Source organism: Colobus angolensis, unplaced genomic scaffold (assembly GCF_000951035.1).
Source record: "Colobus angolensis palliatus isolate OR3802 unplaced genomic scaffold, Cang.pa_1.0 Scaffold135, whole genome shotgun sequence".
Taxonomy (NCBI): domain Eukaryota; kingdom Metazoa; phylum Chordata; class Mammalia; order Primates; family Cercopithecidae; genus Colobus; species Colobus angolensis.
This window is the reverse complement of record NW_012114433.1, coordinates 2,333,315-2,349,367: the sequence shown is the minus strand read 5'-3', so window position 1 is coordinate 2,349,367 and position 16,053 is coordinate 2,333,315. Positions and strand designations below refer to the sequence as shown.

The following is a 16,053-nucleotide window of genomic DNA, read 5'->3' as shown; positions in this document are numbered from 1 at the left end:
CCTTGTCTCTACTAAAAATATAAAAATTAGGTCTGGGAGTGGTGGCTCATGCCTGTAATTCCAGTTCTTCTGGAGGCTGAGGCAGAAGGATTAACTGAGGACAGGAGTTCAAGACCAGCCTAACTAAGAAAAACAAACCCCATCTCAACTAAAAATACAAAATTAGCTGGGCGTAGTGACACATGCGTGTAATCCCAGCTACTCGGGAGGCTGAGGCAGAAGAATCGCTTGAACCCAGGAGGCAGAGGCTGTGGTGAGCCAAGAGTGCACCACTGCAGTCCAGCCTGGGGAACAGAGCAGGACTCGGTCTCCAAAAAAAAAGAGAAAGTTGAAAGACAACCCACAGAAAACAAGAAAATATCTGTGCATTATATATCCAACAAGTCTGTTGACTACAATATATAAAAAATTTGTATAACTCAACCACAAGAACAACCAAATTACAAATGGAGAAAGAGCTGAACACACACTTTGCCAAAAAGACATGCAAATGAAAAACAAGCACATGAAAAGATGATCAATATCATTATCATTATGGCCATCCAAACTAAAACCACAACCAAATATTCTTTCACACACACTAGAAAGTAAAGTAACAAGTGTTGGCAAGGTTGGAGTGAAATCACAACCATTAAATACTGTATGTGGAATATAAAATGGTGCAGCCTATTTGTAACATAGTTTGGTATTTCCTCACAAAGTTAAAAACACAATGGGCATGGTGGCTCATGCCTGTAATCCTAGCACTTTAGGAGGCTGAAGCAGGCAGATCATTTGAGTCCAGGAGTTCAAGACCAGTCAGAAGGACATGGCAAAACCCCATCTCTACTAAAAATACAAAAATTAGTCGGGCACGGTGGCACACACCTGTAGTCCCAGCTACTAGGGACGATGAGGAAGGAGGACTGCTTGAGCACAGTATGTGAAGGGTGCAGTAAGCAGAGATGGCAGCACTGCACTCCAGCCTTGGGCAAGAGTGCAAGATACAGCCTCAAAAATAAATAAATACATAAATAAAAACTGGCCAGGCGTGGTGGCTCACACCTGTAATCCCAGCACTTTGGGAGGTAGAGGTGGGCGTATCACCTGCTGTCAGGAGTTTGAGACAGTCTGACCAACATGGCGAAATCCAGTCTCTACTAAAAATACAAAAAATTAGCTGGGCATGGTGGCCCATGCCTGTAATCCCAGCTACTCAGGAGGCTGAGGCACGAGAATCGCTTGAACCCAGGAGGCAGAGGTTGCAGTGAGCCAAGATCCCGCCACTGCACTCCAGCCTGGGCAACAGAGCAAGACTCTATCTCAAAAAAAGAAAGTGAAAAGACAACCCACAGAAAGGAAGAAAATATTTGCTTGCACGTTATATATATAACAACAGTCTGTTAACCACAATATACAAAGAATTTGTATAACTCAACAACAAAGACAACCAAATTACAAAAGGAGAAAGATTTGAACACACACTGCCAAAAAACATGCAAATGGCAAACAAGCACATGAGAAGGTGATCGCTATCATTATCATGATGGCCATCCAAACTGAAACCACAACCAAATACTCCTTCACACACACTAGAAAGGCTATAATCCAACAAATGTAAAATAACAAGTGTTGGCAAGGTCAGAGAGAAATCACAACCCTTAAATACTGTAAGTGGAAAATAAACAGTGCAGACTTTTGTAACATAGTTTGGTATTTCCTCAAAAAATTAAAAACACAACGGGCACAGTGGCTCATGCCTGTAATCCTAGCACTTTGGGAGGCAGAGGCAGGTGGATCACTTGAGTCCAGGAGCTCAAGACCAGCAAGAACGACATAGCAAAACCCTGTCTCTACTAAAAATACAAAAATTAGCCGAGCATGGTGCCACACACCTGTAGTCCCAACTACTAGGGAGGCTGAGGCAGGAGGATGGCTTGAGCCCAGAATATGGAGGTTGCAGTAAGCCAAGGTTGTACCACTGCACTCCAGCCTGGCTGACAGCACAAGACCTTGTCTCAAAACAAACAAACAAGCAAACAAACAAAAAAGACCTGCCATGGTGGCTCAGGCCTGTAATTCCATCCAGCACTTTGGGAGGCCGAGGCAGGTGGATCACTTGAGTCTAGGAGTTCAAGAACAGCCAGGATGACATAGCAAAACCACGTCTCTACTAAAAATACAAAAATTAGCCAGGCATGGTGCCACACACCTGTAGTCCCAGCTACTAGGGAGGCTGAGATGGGAGGACTACTTGAGCCCAGAATGTGGAGGTTGCAGTAAGCTGAGATGGCACCACCACTCCAGCCTGGGCAACAGCACAAGACCCTGTCTCAAAAATAAAATAAATACATAAATAAATAAATAATGGCCGGGCATGGTGGCTCAATCCTGTCATCCCAGCACTTTGGGAGGCAAAGGCAGGCGGATCATCTGAGATCATGAGTTTGAGACCAGTATGACCAACATAGAGAAACCTCATCTCCACCAAAAATACAAAAAATTAGCCAGGCATGGTGTCCCATGCCTGTAATCGCAGCTACTCGCATGAACCCAGGAGGCAGAGGTTGTGATGAGTCAAGAGTACACTACTGCACTCCAGCCTGGGAAACAGAGCAAGACTTAGTCTCCTAAAAAAAAAAAAAGAGAGAGAGAGAAAGAGAAAAGATAACCCACAGAAAAGAAGAAAATATCTGCGCATTATATATCCAACAATGGTCTGTTAACTACAATATATACAAAATTTGTATAACTCAACAACAAGAACAACCAAATTACAAATGGGCAAAGAGTTGAACACACACTCTGCCAAAAAGACATGCAAATGGCAAACAAGCACATGAAAAGATGATCAATATCATTATCATTATGGCCATCCAAACTTGAAACCACAACCAGATACTCCTTCACACACACTAGAAAGGCTATAATCCAACAAATGTAAAATCACAAGGGTTGGCAAGGTCGGAGAAAAATCACAACCATTAAATACTGTATGCGAAATATAAAATGGCGCAGCCTATTTGTAACAGAGTTTGGTATTTCATCAAAAAGTTAAAAATAGGCCAGGCAAGGTGGCTCATGCCTGTAATCCCACCACTTTGGGAGGCTGAAGCAGGTGGATCACTTGAGTCCAGGAATTCAAGACCAGCCAGGACAACATAGCAAAACCCCATCTCTACTAATACAAAAATTAGCTGGACATGGTGGCACACAGCTGCAGTCCCAGGTACTAGGGAGGCTGAGGTGGGAGGATTGCTTGAGCCCAGAATGTGGAGGTTGCAGTAAGCTGTGATCGCACCATTACACTCCAGCCTGGGCAACAGTGCAAGACCCTGTCTCAAAAAAAAAATAAAAGTAAAAAGGGCCAGGTATGATGGCTCACACCTGTAATCCCAGCACTTTGGGTGGCTAAGGCAGAAGGATTACTTAAGGTCAGGAGTTGGAGACTAGCCTGGCCAACATGGCGAAACCTTTTTTCTAGTAACAATACAAAAATTAGTGCCAGGCTCTGTGGCTCACACCTGTAATCCCAGCACTTTGGGTGGCTGAGGCAGGCGGATCACTTGATGTTGGGAGTTCCAGAGTAGCCTGACCAACATGGACTAACCCCTTCTCTACTAAAACTACAAAATTGGCTGGGCTTGGTGGCACACAGCTATAATCTCAGCTACTCAGGAGGCCTAGGCAGGAGAATCGCTTGAACCTGGGAAGCAGAGGTTGTGATGAGCCGAGATCGCACCATCACACTCTAGCCTTGGCAACAAAAGCAAAACTCTGCCTCCAAAAACAAAATATATATATATATATATACAAAAATTAGCCAGTGTGGTGGCGCACACCTGTAACTCCAGCTACTCAGGAGGCTTAGGCAGGAGAATTGCTTGAACCCAGGTGACGGAGGTTGCAGTGAGCCAATTATCAGGCCACTTCACTCCAGCCTGGGTGACAGAGCAAGACTTGTCTCAAAAAAAAAAAAAGAAAGAAAGAAAAAGAAAATGCATGGGAGGAAATGGTATATCCTGAAATGAGGACTTTCATTCTGGACTAGGGTTTCCAATGAAGGTGACAGTTTATCCTTCAGTCTCCACAGGCCAAGAATTTGCCATCCAGCAAGAGGCAACAGAGGAAGCCCCCCAAGTTCCATGCCAGAACTAGGACATAATTACATTCCATGTCAATACTTAAATATTAATAATTCATCTGCTTAAGTATCTACACTTACTTTACCAATTTTCCATTATATTGATGAAGAGGTTTCAAAATTTCATATAGGTTGTCATGATGTGGACAGGACTTTTTGATAGTTAACTATACCGAATGACTATATAAAATACAAGTGTTAAGGCCGGGCACGGTGGCTCACGCCTGTAATCCCAGCACTTTAGGAGGCCGAGGCAGGCGGATCATGAGGTCAGGAGATCAAGACCATCCTGGCAGACACCGTGAAACCCCGTCTCTACTAAAAATACAAAAAAATTAGCCAGACGTGATGGTGGGCGCCTGTAGTCCCAGCTTCTCGGGAGGCTGAAGCAGGAGAATGGCGTGAACCCGGGAGGCGGCAGAGCTTGCAGTGAGCAGAAATCGCGCCACTGCTCTCCAGCCTGGGCGACAGAGTGAGACTCCGTCTCAGAAAAAAAAAAATGTGTTTAAACCTAAAATACCTTGCAACTGCTAACACAGGGCTAGAGAATATAGCAAGGTAATAGTCTGTCCAGTAAATTCTTCTGAAATTTTTTTTTTTTTTTTTTTAAACAGAGTCTCACTCTGTCACATCACCCAGGCTGGAGTGCAGCGGCATGATCTCGGCTCAATACAACCTCCACCTCCCGGGTTCAAGCGATTCTCCTGCCTCAGCCTCCCAAGTAGAGTTAGCCGGGACTACAGGTGCGTGCCACCAGACCAGGCTAATTTTTGCATTTTTAGTAGAGACGGGATTTCACCATCTTATCCAGGCTGGTCTCGAACTCCTGACCTCAGGTGATCTGCCCGCCTCAGCCTCCCAAAGTGCTGGGATTGCAGGAGTGAGCCACTGCGCCCAGTCTTCTTCTGCAGTTTCGACAATCAACTGTGTGATTTGCCTCTCCTTCAGCACCAAGATTTTATTTTTCTTTCCTAATTATTTCAGATATGAACTTTGGTTCCAGGGAACTAGTATTTCCTTGATTTATAAATTCAGGGTGGCTTGGCATGGTGGCTCATGCCCGTAATCCCAGCACTTTAGGAGGCCAAGGCAGGCAGATCACTGGAGGTCAGGAGTTCAAGACAAGCCTTACCAACATGGTGAAACCCCATCTCCACTACAAATGCAAAAATTAGCCAGCCATGGTGGTGGGTGCGTGTAGTCCCAGCTACTAAGGAGACTGAGGCATGAGAATCGCTTGAACCCGGGAGGTGGAGGTTGTGGTGAGCCAAGATCATGCCACTGCACTCCAGCCTGGGTAACACAGGGAGACTCCATCTCCAAAAAAAAAAAAAAAAAAAAAAAAATTGAGGGTCATCTCACAGATGATCTAATAAATAATGATTTGTCTTTAGAAATTCACATTATTAACTTTTCTACTTTTAGATATCATGACTGCTGTGACTTGAAGGACTTATCTAAACAAAGCCTTAAAAAACTAGGGTGGGCAGTGGGTGAATGGGTTGGGGGTACCCACATAAAATCCCCAAGACACCTGGGAGCCCATGTCCCCATGAGTGGGACTGCAGGCAGCTGTAGCTGACTGGATGGGAGAGGACAGCAGGCAGGAGAACTCAGGGTCTGCAGGCCATGGTTCTAAGGCCAGAGGAAATCATCAGCAAACTTAAATCCAGAGCTTGACAGGATGAAATTTGTGATTATAAATGAATATTTGCCATTACCAAGTGAGATCACCAGTGGTGGGAGCATGGTTAGGTGCTCCTCCAGGTGGGCTGCAATGAGGACAGCGTAGCATCAGGCCAGGATGTTCCTACCAGGATGGCAGGATCTGCACCTGTTTAGGAGGAAACACTGGGCAGACCCGGCTTGGAGTCATCTCTGCTCTTTACATCTGTCAAGGCTGTGAAAACTGAGAGTCGCCTGGATGCGGTGGTTCACACCTGTAATCCCAGCACTCTGGGATGCTGAAGCGAGTGGATCACCTGAGGTCAAGAGTTAAAGACCAGCCTGGCCAAAATGATGAAATCCCATCTCTACTAAAAATACAAAAAATTAGCGTGCGTGGTGGTGGATGCCTGTAATTACAGCTACTCCGGAAGCTGAGGCAGGAGAATCTCTTGGAACACAGGAGGCGGAGGTTGCAATGAGCCAAGATGGCACCACTGCACTCCAGCCTGGATGACAGAGCAAGTCTCCATCTTAAAAAACAAAAACAAAAATAAAAAACAAAAACAAAAACAAAAAACAGAAAACTGAGTCCCAGGAACAGTTCCCAAAAAAGAAACTGGGCCCACATGGAAATAGACATTTTCTCCCAGCTGGCAATGAAGTGAAATTGGTCTGCAGACTGGACTTTCACATAGAAACCATGTATTTCCTAATTTGGGGGTTATGTGGGGATCAACTGGAGGAGTGTTCCTGCTTTTAGTCAAATACAGGGAGGTATTCTTTGTGAAGCTGCAAACCCAAACCCTAACCCTGACCTGAACCCTAACCCTAAACCCAAACCCTAACCCTGACCCAAACCCTAAACTTAACCCTTAACCCTAACCTTAACCCTTAACCCTTAACCCTAACCTTAACCCTTAACCCTTAACTCTTAACCCTAACCCTAACCCACAGTTAGGGTGATTGTGGTGGACAATCAGGTATTTGTTTTTTTGGAAACTGTCCCCCGTTTTTCCCTGCCCATTGTGGGCACTCTGGGATAAATCCTGGGGATCCATAAGGGCCCCAGCAATGGAAAATGCTCTACTGAACCATCGGACCTGGGAAGCTTATTAACATCTTCCACCTATGAGCCCTCAGCTCTAAAGGAATGCACGAATACCCCATATACTTCAAGGGATTTGTGTGTATGTATCAGATGAAGTTATGCATATGAGAGCACTTTGTAACCTTAAAACTCTTGGAGAAATGGAAGAAGTTACGACTCTAACTCCCCTCTTTTTCTATTCTAGTGGAAAAGGGCTATGTCACAATTCCCTCACCCCAGTCCCACTCCCCTCAGGCACATAAACCCAAATAAACACAATCTAAGCAACTGCAATGTGCTTGCTGCATAAATGCAGTTTTTTTTTTTTTTTTTTTTGAGATGGAGTCTCACTCTGTCGCTCAGGCTGGAGTGCAGTGGCCGGATCTCAGCTCACTGCAAGCTCCGCCTCCCAGGTTCACGCCATTCTCCTGCGTCAGCCTCCCGAGTAGCTGGGACTACAGGCGCCCGCCACCTCGCCCGGCTAGTTTTTTGTATTTTTTAGTAGAGACAGGGTTTCACCGTGTTGCCAGGATGGTCTCTATCTCCTGACCTCGTGATCCACCCGTCTCGGCCTCCCAGAGTGCTGAGATTACAGGCTTGAGCCACCGCGCCCGCCATAAATGCAGTCTTAATACAAATCCCACCTAATTACCACTGAACACCTGTGCTATATAGAACTTGAGTCATTACAGCCTTTGCTGCCCTGAACATTGAAGGTTCTACAACCTCCAGTCTGTTCTCCCTAAATCTTTTCTTTTGAGAGGCATACCCATGGGGAACTTGAGAACACACATGGCTTCAGTTACTAGTTTTGGATACAGAACAACTAAAATGAAGCAGCTGAAAGCTCCAAACACACTCACTGTCCAGGCTGAAAGAATGCACCATGGCTGACAGGACCACTCTGCCATCCCTAACCCACAGCTTCCTGCCCAGGGCCAAGGATCCACTGCTTGCCAATCCTAGGCCAACAGGCAGTGGCAAGGTGGGGCAGTGGGTAATGGGTAGATCATCATTTCCACTTAGGTTCATTGGCCAGAGCTTGCTTGGGTGGTAACACCTAGCTGCAAGGGAGGCTGTGAAATAGACCTTGCTAAAATTGAGGAAGATGGAGATATTCCATTTCTAAAAAGGGGAAAAATGGATATCAGTGTAGGGTCCAGTCCCACTGAGACAAAGAGATAAAAGAAAAGACAGCTGGGCCCAGGGGACCACTACCATCAAGACATGGAGACCGGCAGTGGCCCCGAATGCCAGGCTGCACTGATATTTGTTGGATACCAGACAAAGGGGCAGGGTAAGGAGTGAAATCCATCTCCCATGATAGGTAAGGTCACATGTGACACGTGTCCACTGGACAGAGGGCACTTCCCTGCCTGGCAGCCTAGGCAGAGAGAAAGATAGGAGAGAGAGGGGGACAGCTTACACCATTATTTCTGCATATCAGAGACTTTTAGTACTTTCACTAATTTGCTACTGGTATCTAAAAGGCAGAGCCAGGTGTACAGGATGGAACATGAAAGCAGACTAGGAGTGCGGCCGCTGAAGCACAGCATCACAGGGAGATCGTTAGGCCTCCGGATAACTGCGGGCGGGCCTGACCTCCACAGGAGGTGAAGGAGTGGAGTCTTCTCTGAACTCCTCCAGGGAAAGGGAGGCTCCCTTTCCTGGTCTGCTAAGTAGCAGGTGTTTTTCCTTGACATTGATGCTACCGCTAGACCACAGTCCACTTGGCAACGGGCATCTTCCCAGACGTTGGCATTACCACTAGACCAAGGAGCCCTCTGGTGGCCCTGCCTGGGCATAACAGAGGGCTCGCATTCTTGTCTTCTGGTCACTTCTCACTATGTCCCCTCAGCTCCCGTCTCTGTATGGCCTGGTTTTTCCTAGGTTATAATTGTAGAGCAAGGATTATTATACTATTGGAATAAAGAGTAATTGCTACAAAGTAATGATTAATGATATTCATATATAATCATGTCTATTATCTATAATCTATTATAACTATTATTATTTTATATATTTTATTATACTGGAACAGCTCGTGCCCTCGATCTCTTGCCTCGACACCTGGGTGGCTTGCCGCCCACATATCAGGGGAAAATCACAGTGTCCAACATACCACTCTAATCAGGAAAGTTCTATTTGCAGGTGTCTCTGAACACTGCCTCCCTCAAGGTCTTGAGACAGGCCCAGGAGAGCTGGACCCAGATCAATCCCCATCCTGCACCTCACAGTGAGTGGCATAGAGAAGCCTTCCACAGACTTGGTGAATGCCTCCTACAGGTAAAGGCCCTTCATCCACAGAGGTCCCCACTGCCCACATCTGCTGACCCTATCTCACACGAGGTGCCAGCCAGCCAGAGCTAGTTCCTGCTTTCCTACTCATGTCTCACAAATTTCAAAGGGGGCCAGGTCCGATGCCCACTCCCCACCCTCCACCCCCCTGCTCTGCACTCACATAACCTCCTTCAAAAGACCCCAACCCCCTTCAAAAGACCCTTCAGACCTGGTTACCCCAGACAGCGACCCTGTCCTTCCAACAACCTCACATACGTGAAGGTATGCAGGGCAAACATCACCCAGCTGTCAAACACACTCACAGAGCCCTCCTGTCCAGGGCACAGCTGGTGCTCTTGCTGCCTGGCGACCCCCACGCCTCTCCCTTCAGCTCCCGCTCATATTCTTCCCTCAGAGCATCACTCTCCTGAGACAGCTGGGTGACCTCACTGTGAGAGACAGTGCTGCCACTTCACAGGATGAGGGCCGAAGGAGGAGACAGGGTTTTAACAGCTGAGTGAGTAGTCAGCCAGCAAGTTTCTCCACACTTTTCTGAGCAGGACAGCAGGACACAACCAATACCTGGGGCAGAGGTTAGACCATGCCCACAGGGAGGCCACACCCACAGAGGGCAGACCACGCCCACAGAGAGGCCACATCCACGGCGAGGCCACACCCATAGAGACTCCCCTGTTTCCATCCCCATCTCCACCCCACCCAACTGGCGCTATCAGTCACATCAAGGAGGGGTGCCTGGGTTCCCCCATTCCTGCTAGTGGGAGTACAGCTTCGAACAACGTTTTTGAAGGCAATTCAGTGGTACCTTTCAGAAATCAATGTGCCTTCTTTGTAATCCACTAATGCCACTTATAGGGGTTTATTCTACGGAAACAAAGAGGGATGTCTATAAAGATTCCGAGAAATACAAAAGTAAGAAACCTGGATGAATATCCCTTAAAAAGAAAAATCAGGGATACAGAGATTAAATGCTAAACCTCTGTCCTTCAAGTTGCCATCCGGTGGGGAAGACAAAAAGTAAGCCAAGTTCCCCCCACCACCGTGAGAATGCAATGGCAGAGGCACACAGAGAGGAGCAGTCCTTGGATGGAAGCCCCAGGTCTGCCGGAGGAGGAGTTAGCTAGGCAGAAAAGGGGACCAGAGATCCAGCCAAAGTAGCTGTCTGCTCAAAGACAGGCCCTTGAGACGACCACACACAGAAAGGCTCACGGGTCACTGGAAGGATTGGGGCCAGGCTGCAGATGGGAACAGGCAAGTGCTGGGCTTCACAGACCACAGGGGACCAGCAGCCCTGACACATCCCTGGAAGAGAGGGTCCACCCAAGGGACTGGGTGACCCCTGGGCTGGCTGAGGTGGGACTGGGAGACAGGCAGTCCAGCAGGAAGACGGTCCAGAACAACCTTTCCTGGGGTAGGGGACTAAGCGATGATGTTTATGAAGGTGGAGACAGACGCTTCCCGAGAAGCTTGGGGAGAGAGGAGCAAGGTCAGAAGCGATGAGCTCCGTCTGCATTGCACACATCGAGTCTCGGTGACCAGTGACCCAAAGACTGCTTGAGACCACGTCGCAGAATCTGTGGATATGTGTAGGCGGAAAGAGAAGAGGACCTGGAATTCTAGGACTTTCTCGCCCCTGGAAGTCACAGGGATGTTAGTGTTTAGCAGGGAGTGAAAGTCCAGGCAGTTACTCTTGGCAGTAAAATTGGGAAATCCAGATCAACAAGCAGAAGATATCAGAAGGGCCTGCAGAGGTACAGAGACTGGGACGTGAACCAGGAGACTGAGAGACTGGATCAAGGTCATCTGAGGGAGCCCAGAGGGTTTCCCAGTTTGTCCTTGGGCCAGGTAGCATTATTCGGGGTTTTTGTGGGATGCTCTAGAACAATTAAATTAGGCACATATTGAGGACAGAAGAGACTACATATCAAGCTGGGTACTGTCTGAATCCAAACACTTGTCTTCCTTTGGGGCTAAGGATGGCTCCAGGAAGTTGCTTGTTCACTGCCTTCTGTGTGATGCTGTTAGTTTTACAACTTGAGTGATCAAGCAGCATATTCTGGGATGATTTCCCCAGAGATCTAAGAATAAGGAGTTGATGCATATCCTTTTAGAGTGAATGAACTCTTCATGCCTGGCTTCGGGATTCTTGCTTTGGCTAGGACCCCAAGGCTAGAAGACATGAGTACTTCCTTAATGTCTGTATTGCCAGGGCCCAGCACAGGCCAGCACCATGGCAGAATTTGATGAATCAGAGACATTATCTTGGCGATGAACATAAACTGGGCCACCAAGAAACCATGTTGAAATAAACAAGAGGAAAAGCATGCAGTTTCTTCTCGTAGGAAATCCAGCAGGGTCTGCAACTACTTCGAACCTCTGAAATGTGTGCACCAGGAGATGAATCATGCTGATGAATGGATGCTGTGTGGCTGAAAACTGACCACACTTTTCTGCCATAAAATCACATTCTGATATATTCACCAAGTCAGTGAAAAGCTTTATGGACTGACTCTTTTTAAAACAGATCCTGAGACTCTAATCCATGCTTAGTGTAATAGTTGGAACAAAGACTCTGCTTCACGTTCTAGGTGCTTTTATTTGTATTTTGAAAAAGTGTCCCAGAGTTTTAATGCAAAGTCAGAGACAGCTGGGTAAGGTTTCCTGCCTTTTGTCCTCCACCTGGGGATGGACATGCAGGTCACACTGCAAGCTGGTTGAGGAGGGAGCCCTTTGCACCAATCTAGGGGACGTAACCAGGGTCACTTTGTGGGCAGATGTGAGCAATGACATCCATATGGCTCTGGAATGCAGGGAATTCATTCTGTTCTGGCTCACAGTGCCATCTGCTGAAAGAGCTTCTGGAAAGTCAGTTTGGGCATGAAGCTTCCATTGAGAGTCAAGATATTACTGCATCAAAGAGGCAGAAGAGACCAGGCACGGTGGCCCACACCTGTAATCCCAGCACTTTGGGAGGCCGAGGTGAGTGGATCACCTGAGGTCAGGGGTTTGAGATCAGCCTGGACAACATGGTGAAACCCTGTCTCTACTAAAAATACAAAATTAGCCTGGCATGGTGGCGCATGCCTATAGTCCTAGCTATTTGGGAGGCTGAGGCAAGAGAATCGTTTGAACTCGGAAGGTGGAGGTTGCAGTGGGCCAAGATCGCACCATTGCACCCCAGCCTGGGCAACAAGAATGAAACTCCATCTCAAAAAATGAAAGAGAAAAAAAGGCAGAAGAGGCCTCTTTGAGCAGGGGAAGAGTAAAGGGTAAAAAGAAGGGATGCCTTTAAATGAAAATCAGGTGATGATGAGGCATAACTACTCTGCCATTTCCTTATTTCAATCAAGTATCAGTTCTTCTCCTGCCTCATCCGAAAATATATTAGAATGCATTGCAAATGCAACAGTCTGCTGGTTCAAATGTTACAGTGATGCTTTCCTATTACCCAACAGAATTATCTTAGAGAATGTTTTCTTAGGACATATGTATCAGTAACAAATGTTCAATCATAAAAGAGCCTGCCCTCATTTTTTTCTTCAACAGGGTCTCGCTCTGCTATGCCCTGGGGTGCAGTGGCATAATCACAGTTCACCACACACTCAACCTTCCAGTCTCAAGTAATCCTCCCACCTCAGCCTCCCCAGTCTCAAACTCCTGGGCTCAAACAATCTGCCCCTCTTGGCCTTCCAAAGTGCTAGGATTACAGGTGTGAGCCACTGCACCTGGTCAAGGAATACATTTTACTGGGTCCACAACATACTTCCTTTTTGCTCCTGATGGCTCAGTTATTAGATGAGTTCTTAGAAGCCGTGATTTGAGGAAGATTTAACCCCTACCCATTCCTATTTTCTCTCTCATTTTCTGTCCGAAACCAGTCAGCCCCTTAGAGGCTCCCATGACCCCCTGGTTGTGTGAAAAGGCAGGCTATCAGGCCAGGATCTGTGGAGTCTTTTCTCTTTCTCTCTCTTTCTTCTTTTCCTTTTCCTCCCTCCCTTCCTTCTTTTTGTGTAGATGAGGTCTCTCTCTGTCCCCCAGGCTGGAGTGCAGTAGCACAATCATAGCCCACTGCAGCCTCAACCTTCTGGGCTCAAGCAATTCTCCCACCTTGGCCAGCTAATTTTTTTATTTTTTGGAGAGACAGGGTTTCACCATGTTGCCTAGGCTAGTCTCAAACTCCTGGCCTCAAGCAGTCCTCCAGCCTCAGCCTCCCAATGTGTTGGCATTACAGGTGTGAGCCACTGTGTCTGGTAGAAGAGCGCTTTTGTTTTTTCCAATCTTGCTGCTGTACTGTGTAAAAGCCTTTCCAGCTGAAGGCTCAGATAATTTTTTTTTTGTCTATACCCGACTCAACTAAGAGCTCAAAGCCCTAGCGACTTCCAGTTCAAGTCTCAGCTGGAAACTCAGGCTCCACATGCAACCGCAAGCTTTCCCACCCTTTTCTCCTGCTTTTGCCTGAAGATCGTGCCAATCAAGAACTGTGGAGCAATAGATGATTAAGATAAAGAAGCAGCACCTCTCACACTTCAGTGTGGACATGAATCACCTGGGGATCTTGTTTAAGCACAGATTCTGATTCAGTGGGTCTGGGGTGGGGTGTTGCTAACAAGTGCCGGGTGTTGCTAACAAGTGCCAGGTGTTGCAGATTTTGGGCCTTACACCACACTCTGAGCCAGAGGCATTGACGAAATGATCTCACTGTCATCAACCCGGTCCCGAAGCCAAGTCTAGGGCTACTTGAAATTCTGTAGCCTTCCAGCCTTTCCTTTAAAAGGTGTCTTCCCACTCCAAAGCCCCAAGCTTGCTGGGTGGACCCCATCCCCACCTTCATTGCCTATAATGCTGTTCATTCCTCCACATAGTCCTTTGTCCCTCCATTTCTTAAAATGTGTCAGTTGGAGTTTCTCCCTCAGGATATTACTGAGCCTCTTCTAACCACAGTCAGCACTGAGCCTGTGACTTTTCTCAAGTCCAAAGACTTGCATTCAGTTTAGGAAATTTCCCTTGAAAGAATGTCAGCACCTCTGTCCACAGTCTGCTTGCCAAGTGTATGTCTCTTGGCATTTTTTCTTTGCTTGCTTATTTACTGCACACGTGCCTTGTTTTGGAACCGTTTACATATCCAGTCCTCTGGTCAGCCTAGCATTTCTCTAAAGCGCAGTAATTATAACTCAGTGCCTTTGTAATGGTTCTCCCTGGCACTAAGTCCCAGCATGCAACAGGGTAAAACTTAGCGAAACTAAAGGAAAATCAGATTTCTATGGAAGTAATTTGTATTAAAGGCTTTAGAGGTGTGTACTTTGTGGCCTAGTAGTTCTAATTTTAGAAGTCAATTTAAAACATAAAATATAAGCAAAATTTAAAAACACAGTATGATATAAAAGCTGAACATTGGAAACATCTTAAATACCCAACAATAATGAAATGATTATAAATTATGCCTGTATTCATGTAAGCACCTTTTAGAAAACATCTTCTCTAAGAACATTTAATAAAATTGTTCTGGCCAAGTGTAGTGACTCACATCTGAGAGGCAGAGTGGGGAGAATTGCTTAAGGCCAGGAGTTTGAGACAAGCCTGGACAATATAGAGAGACCCCTGTCTTTACAAAAACAAAAATAAAATTAGTCTGTATGGTGGCACAAACCTGTGGTCCCAGCTACTCAAGAGGCTGAGGTGGAAGGATTGCTTGAGCCAAGAAGTTTGAGACTGCAGTGAGCTGTGATTGTGGCATTGCACACTCCAGCACGGGTGACATAGCAAGATCCTGTTTTTAGAGGGAAACAAAGTTCATTATATAGCATAAGGCGAAAGGAGCAAGTTGTAAAACTAGATAAACAGCATAGTTACAATTTTGTGAAATATACAAATATATGTGCAGAAAAATAAGTGAAAATAAAATACACCAGAGGTTAATACAGTTGATTGCTGAGTAGCATGACGACAGGTAATTTTTACAGGTTTTTTCACTTCTTTGCATTCTGCAGGTTTCTTTTGCAATGAATGTATGGTGAGATTTATAATTATATAGCTTGTAAATTACAACAATTCATAGTATACTTTACAATGAGTTTTTAAAAACTGTCTTGTCTTCTGAACTTCATCACAAATTCCTCAAGGGCAAGGACTGTTTCTTTGGCGTCAGCAAGCCCCTGTTTCAGAGGCCTCTTGATTGGTATTCATTGATGCCGCTAGTAACTGATTCTTTGTCTTAACAGGTTCTCTTTTTCTAGCTGCCTTAGAAAAAGTCTCCTTTCGTATCAGGCAGGTCTACAGGTGCTTCTGATTCTCTCCCTAGAGATAGGCTATCTGATAAAGCCCTCTAAGCCTTTATTTTTATTTTTTATTTTTTGAGACGCAGTCTCGCTCTGTCTCCCAGGCTGGAGTGCAGTGACGCGATCTGGGCTCACTGCAGCCTCCGCCTCCCGAGTTCAAGTGATTCTCCTGTCCCAGTAGCTGGATTACAGGCACCCACCACCACACCCGGCTAATTTTGTATTTTTAGTAGAGATGGGGTTTCACAGTATTGGCCAGGCTGCTCTAAGCCTATTTCACAAAACCCTTCTCCCCAGGCCATCAACAACTTGACAATTAGTACTGACAGGTGATGCCTTTTGGGATCAGGTCTCTAGCGGTTCTCTTAGCATTCTTCTCTTGAATAGCACCCAAAACAACGGCAAAAATCAGCCCCTACCCTAGGTTGCTCCGTGGAGGCCATCAAAACGAGACGCCCTGGCTGGTTGCGACGCTCCTTTCCCCAGGCTCTGGGATTGTGGAGAAGAGAGCGCGCACCCACTGGCGATCCGCCGCGGAGCTGCAGCGTGGGGGCGTGGCGTGGCTGGTCCTCCGAAGCGCGGGGCGGGGATGTGGGCGGGGA

General features: G+C 46.5%; 1 protein-coding gene across 1 annotated transcript in view; it reads left to right on the top strand.

Annotated features, from left to right (window-relative positions):
- Positions 1-16,053, top strand: part of PARD6G (par-6 family cell polarity regulator gamma) — a 147,201-nt gene that overhangs the window by 31,934 nt on the left and 99,214 nt on the right. Inside the window, exon 2 of the mRNA XM_011934395.1 lies at positions 15,938-16,042. Coding sequence (XP_011789785.1) covers positions 15,938-16,042 — 105 coding nt within the window. The remainder of the gene's footprint in view (positions 1-15,937; positions 16,043-16,053) is intronic.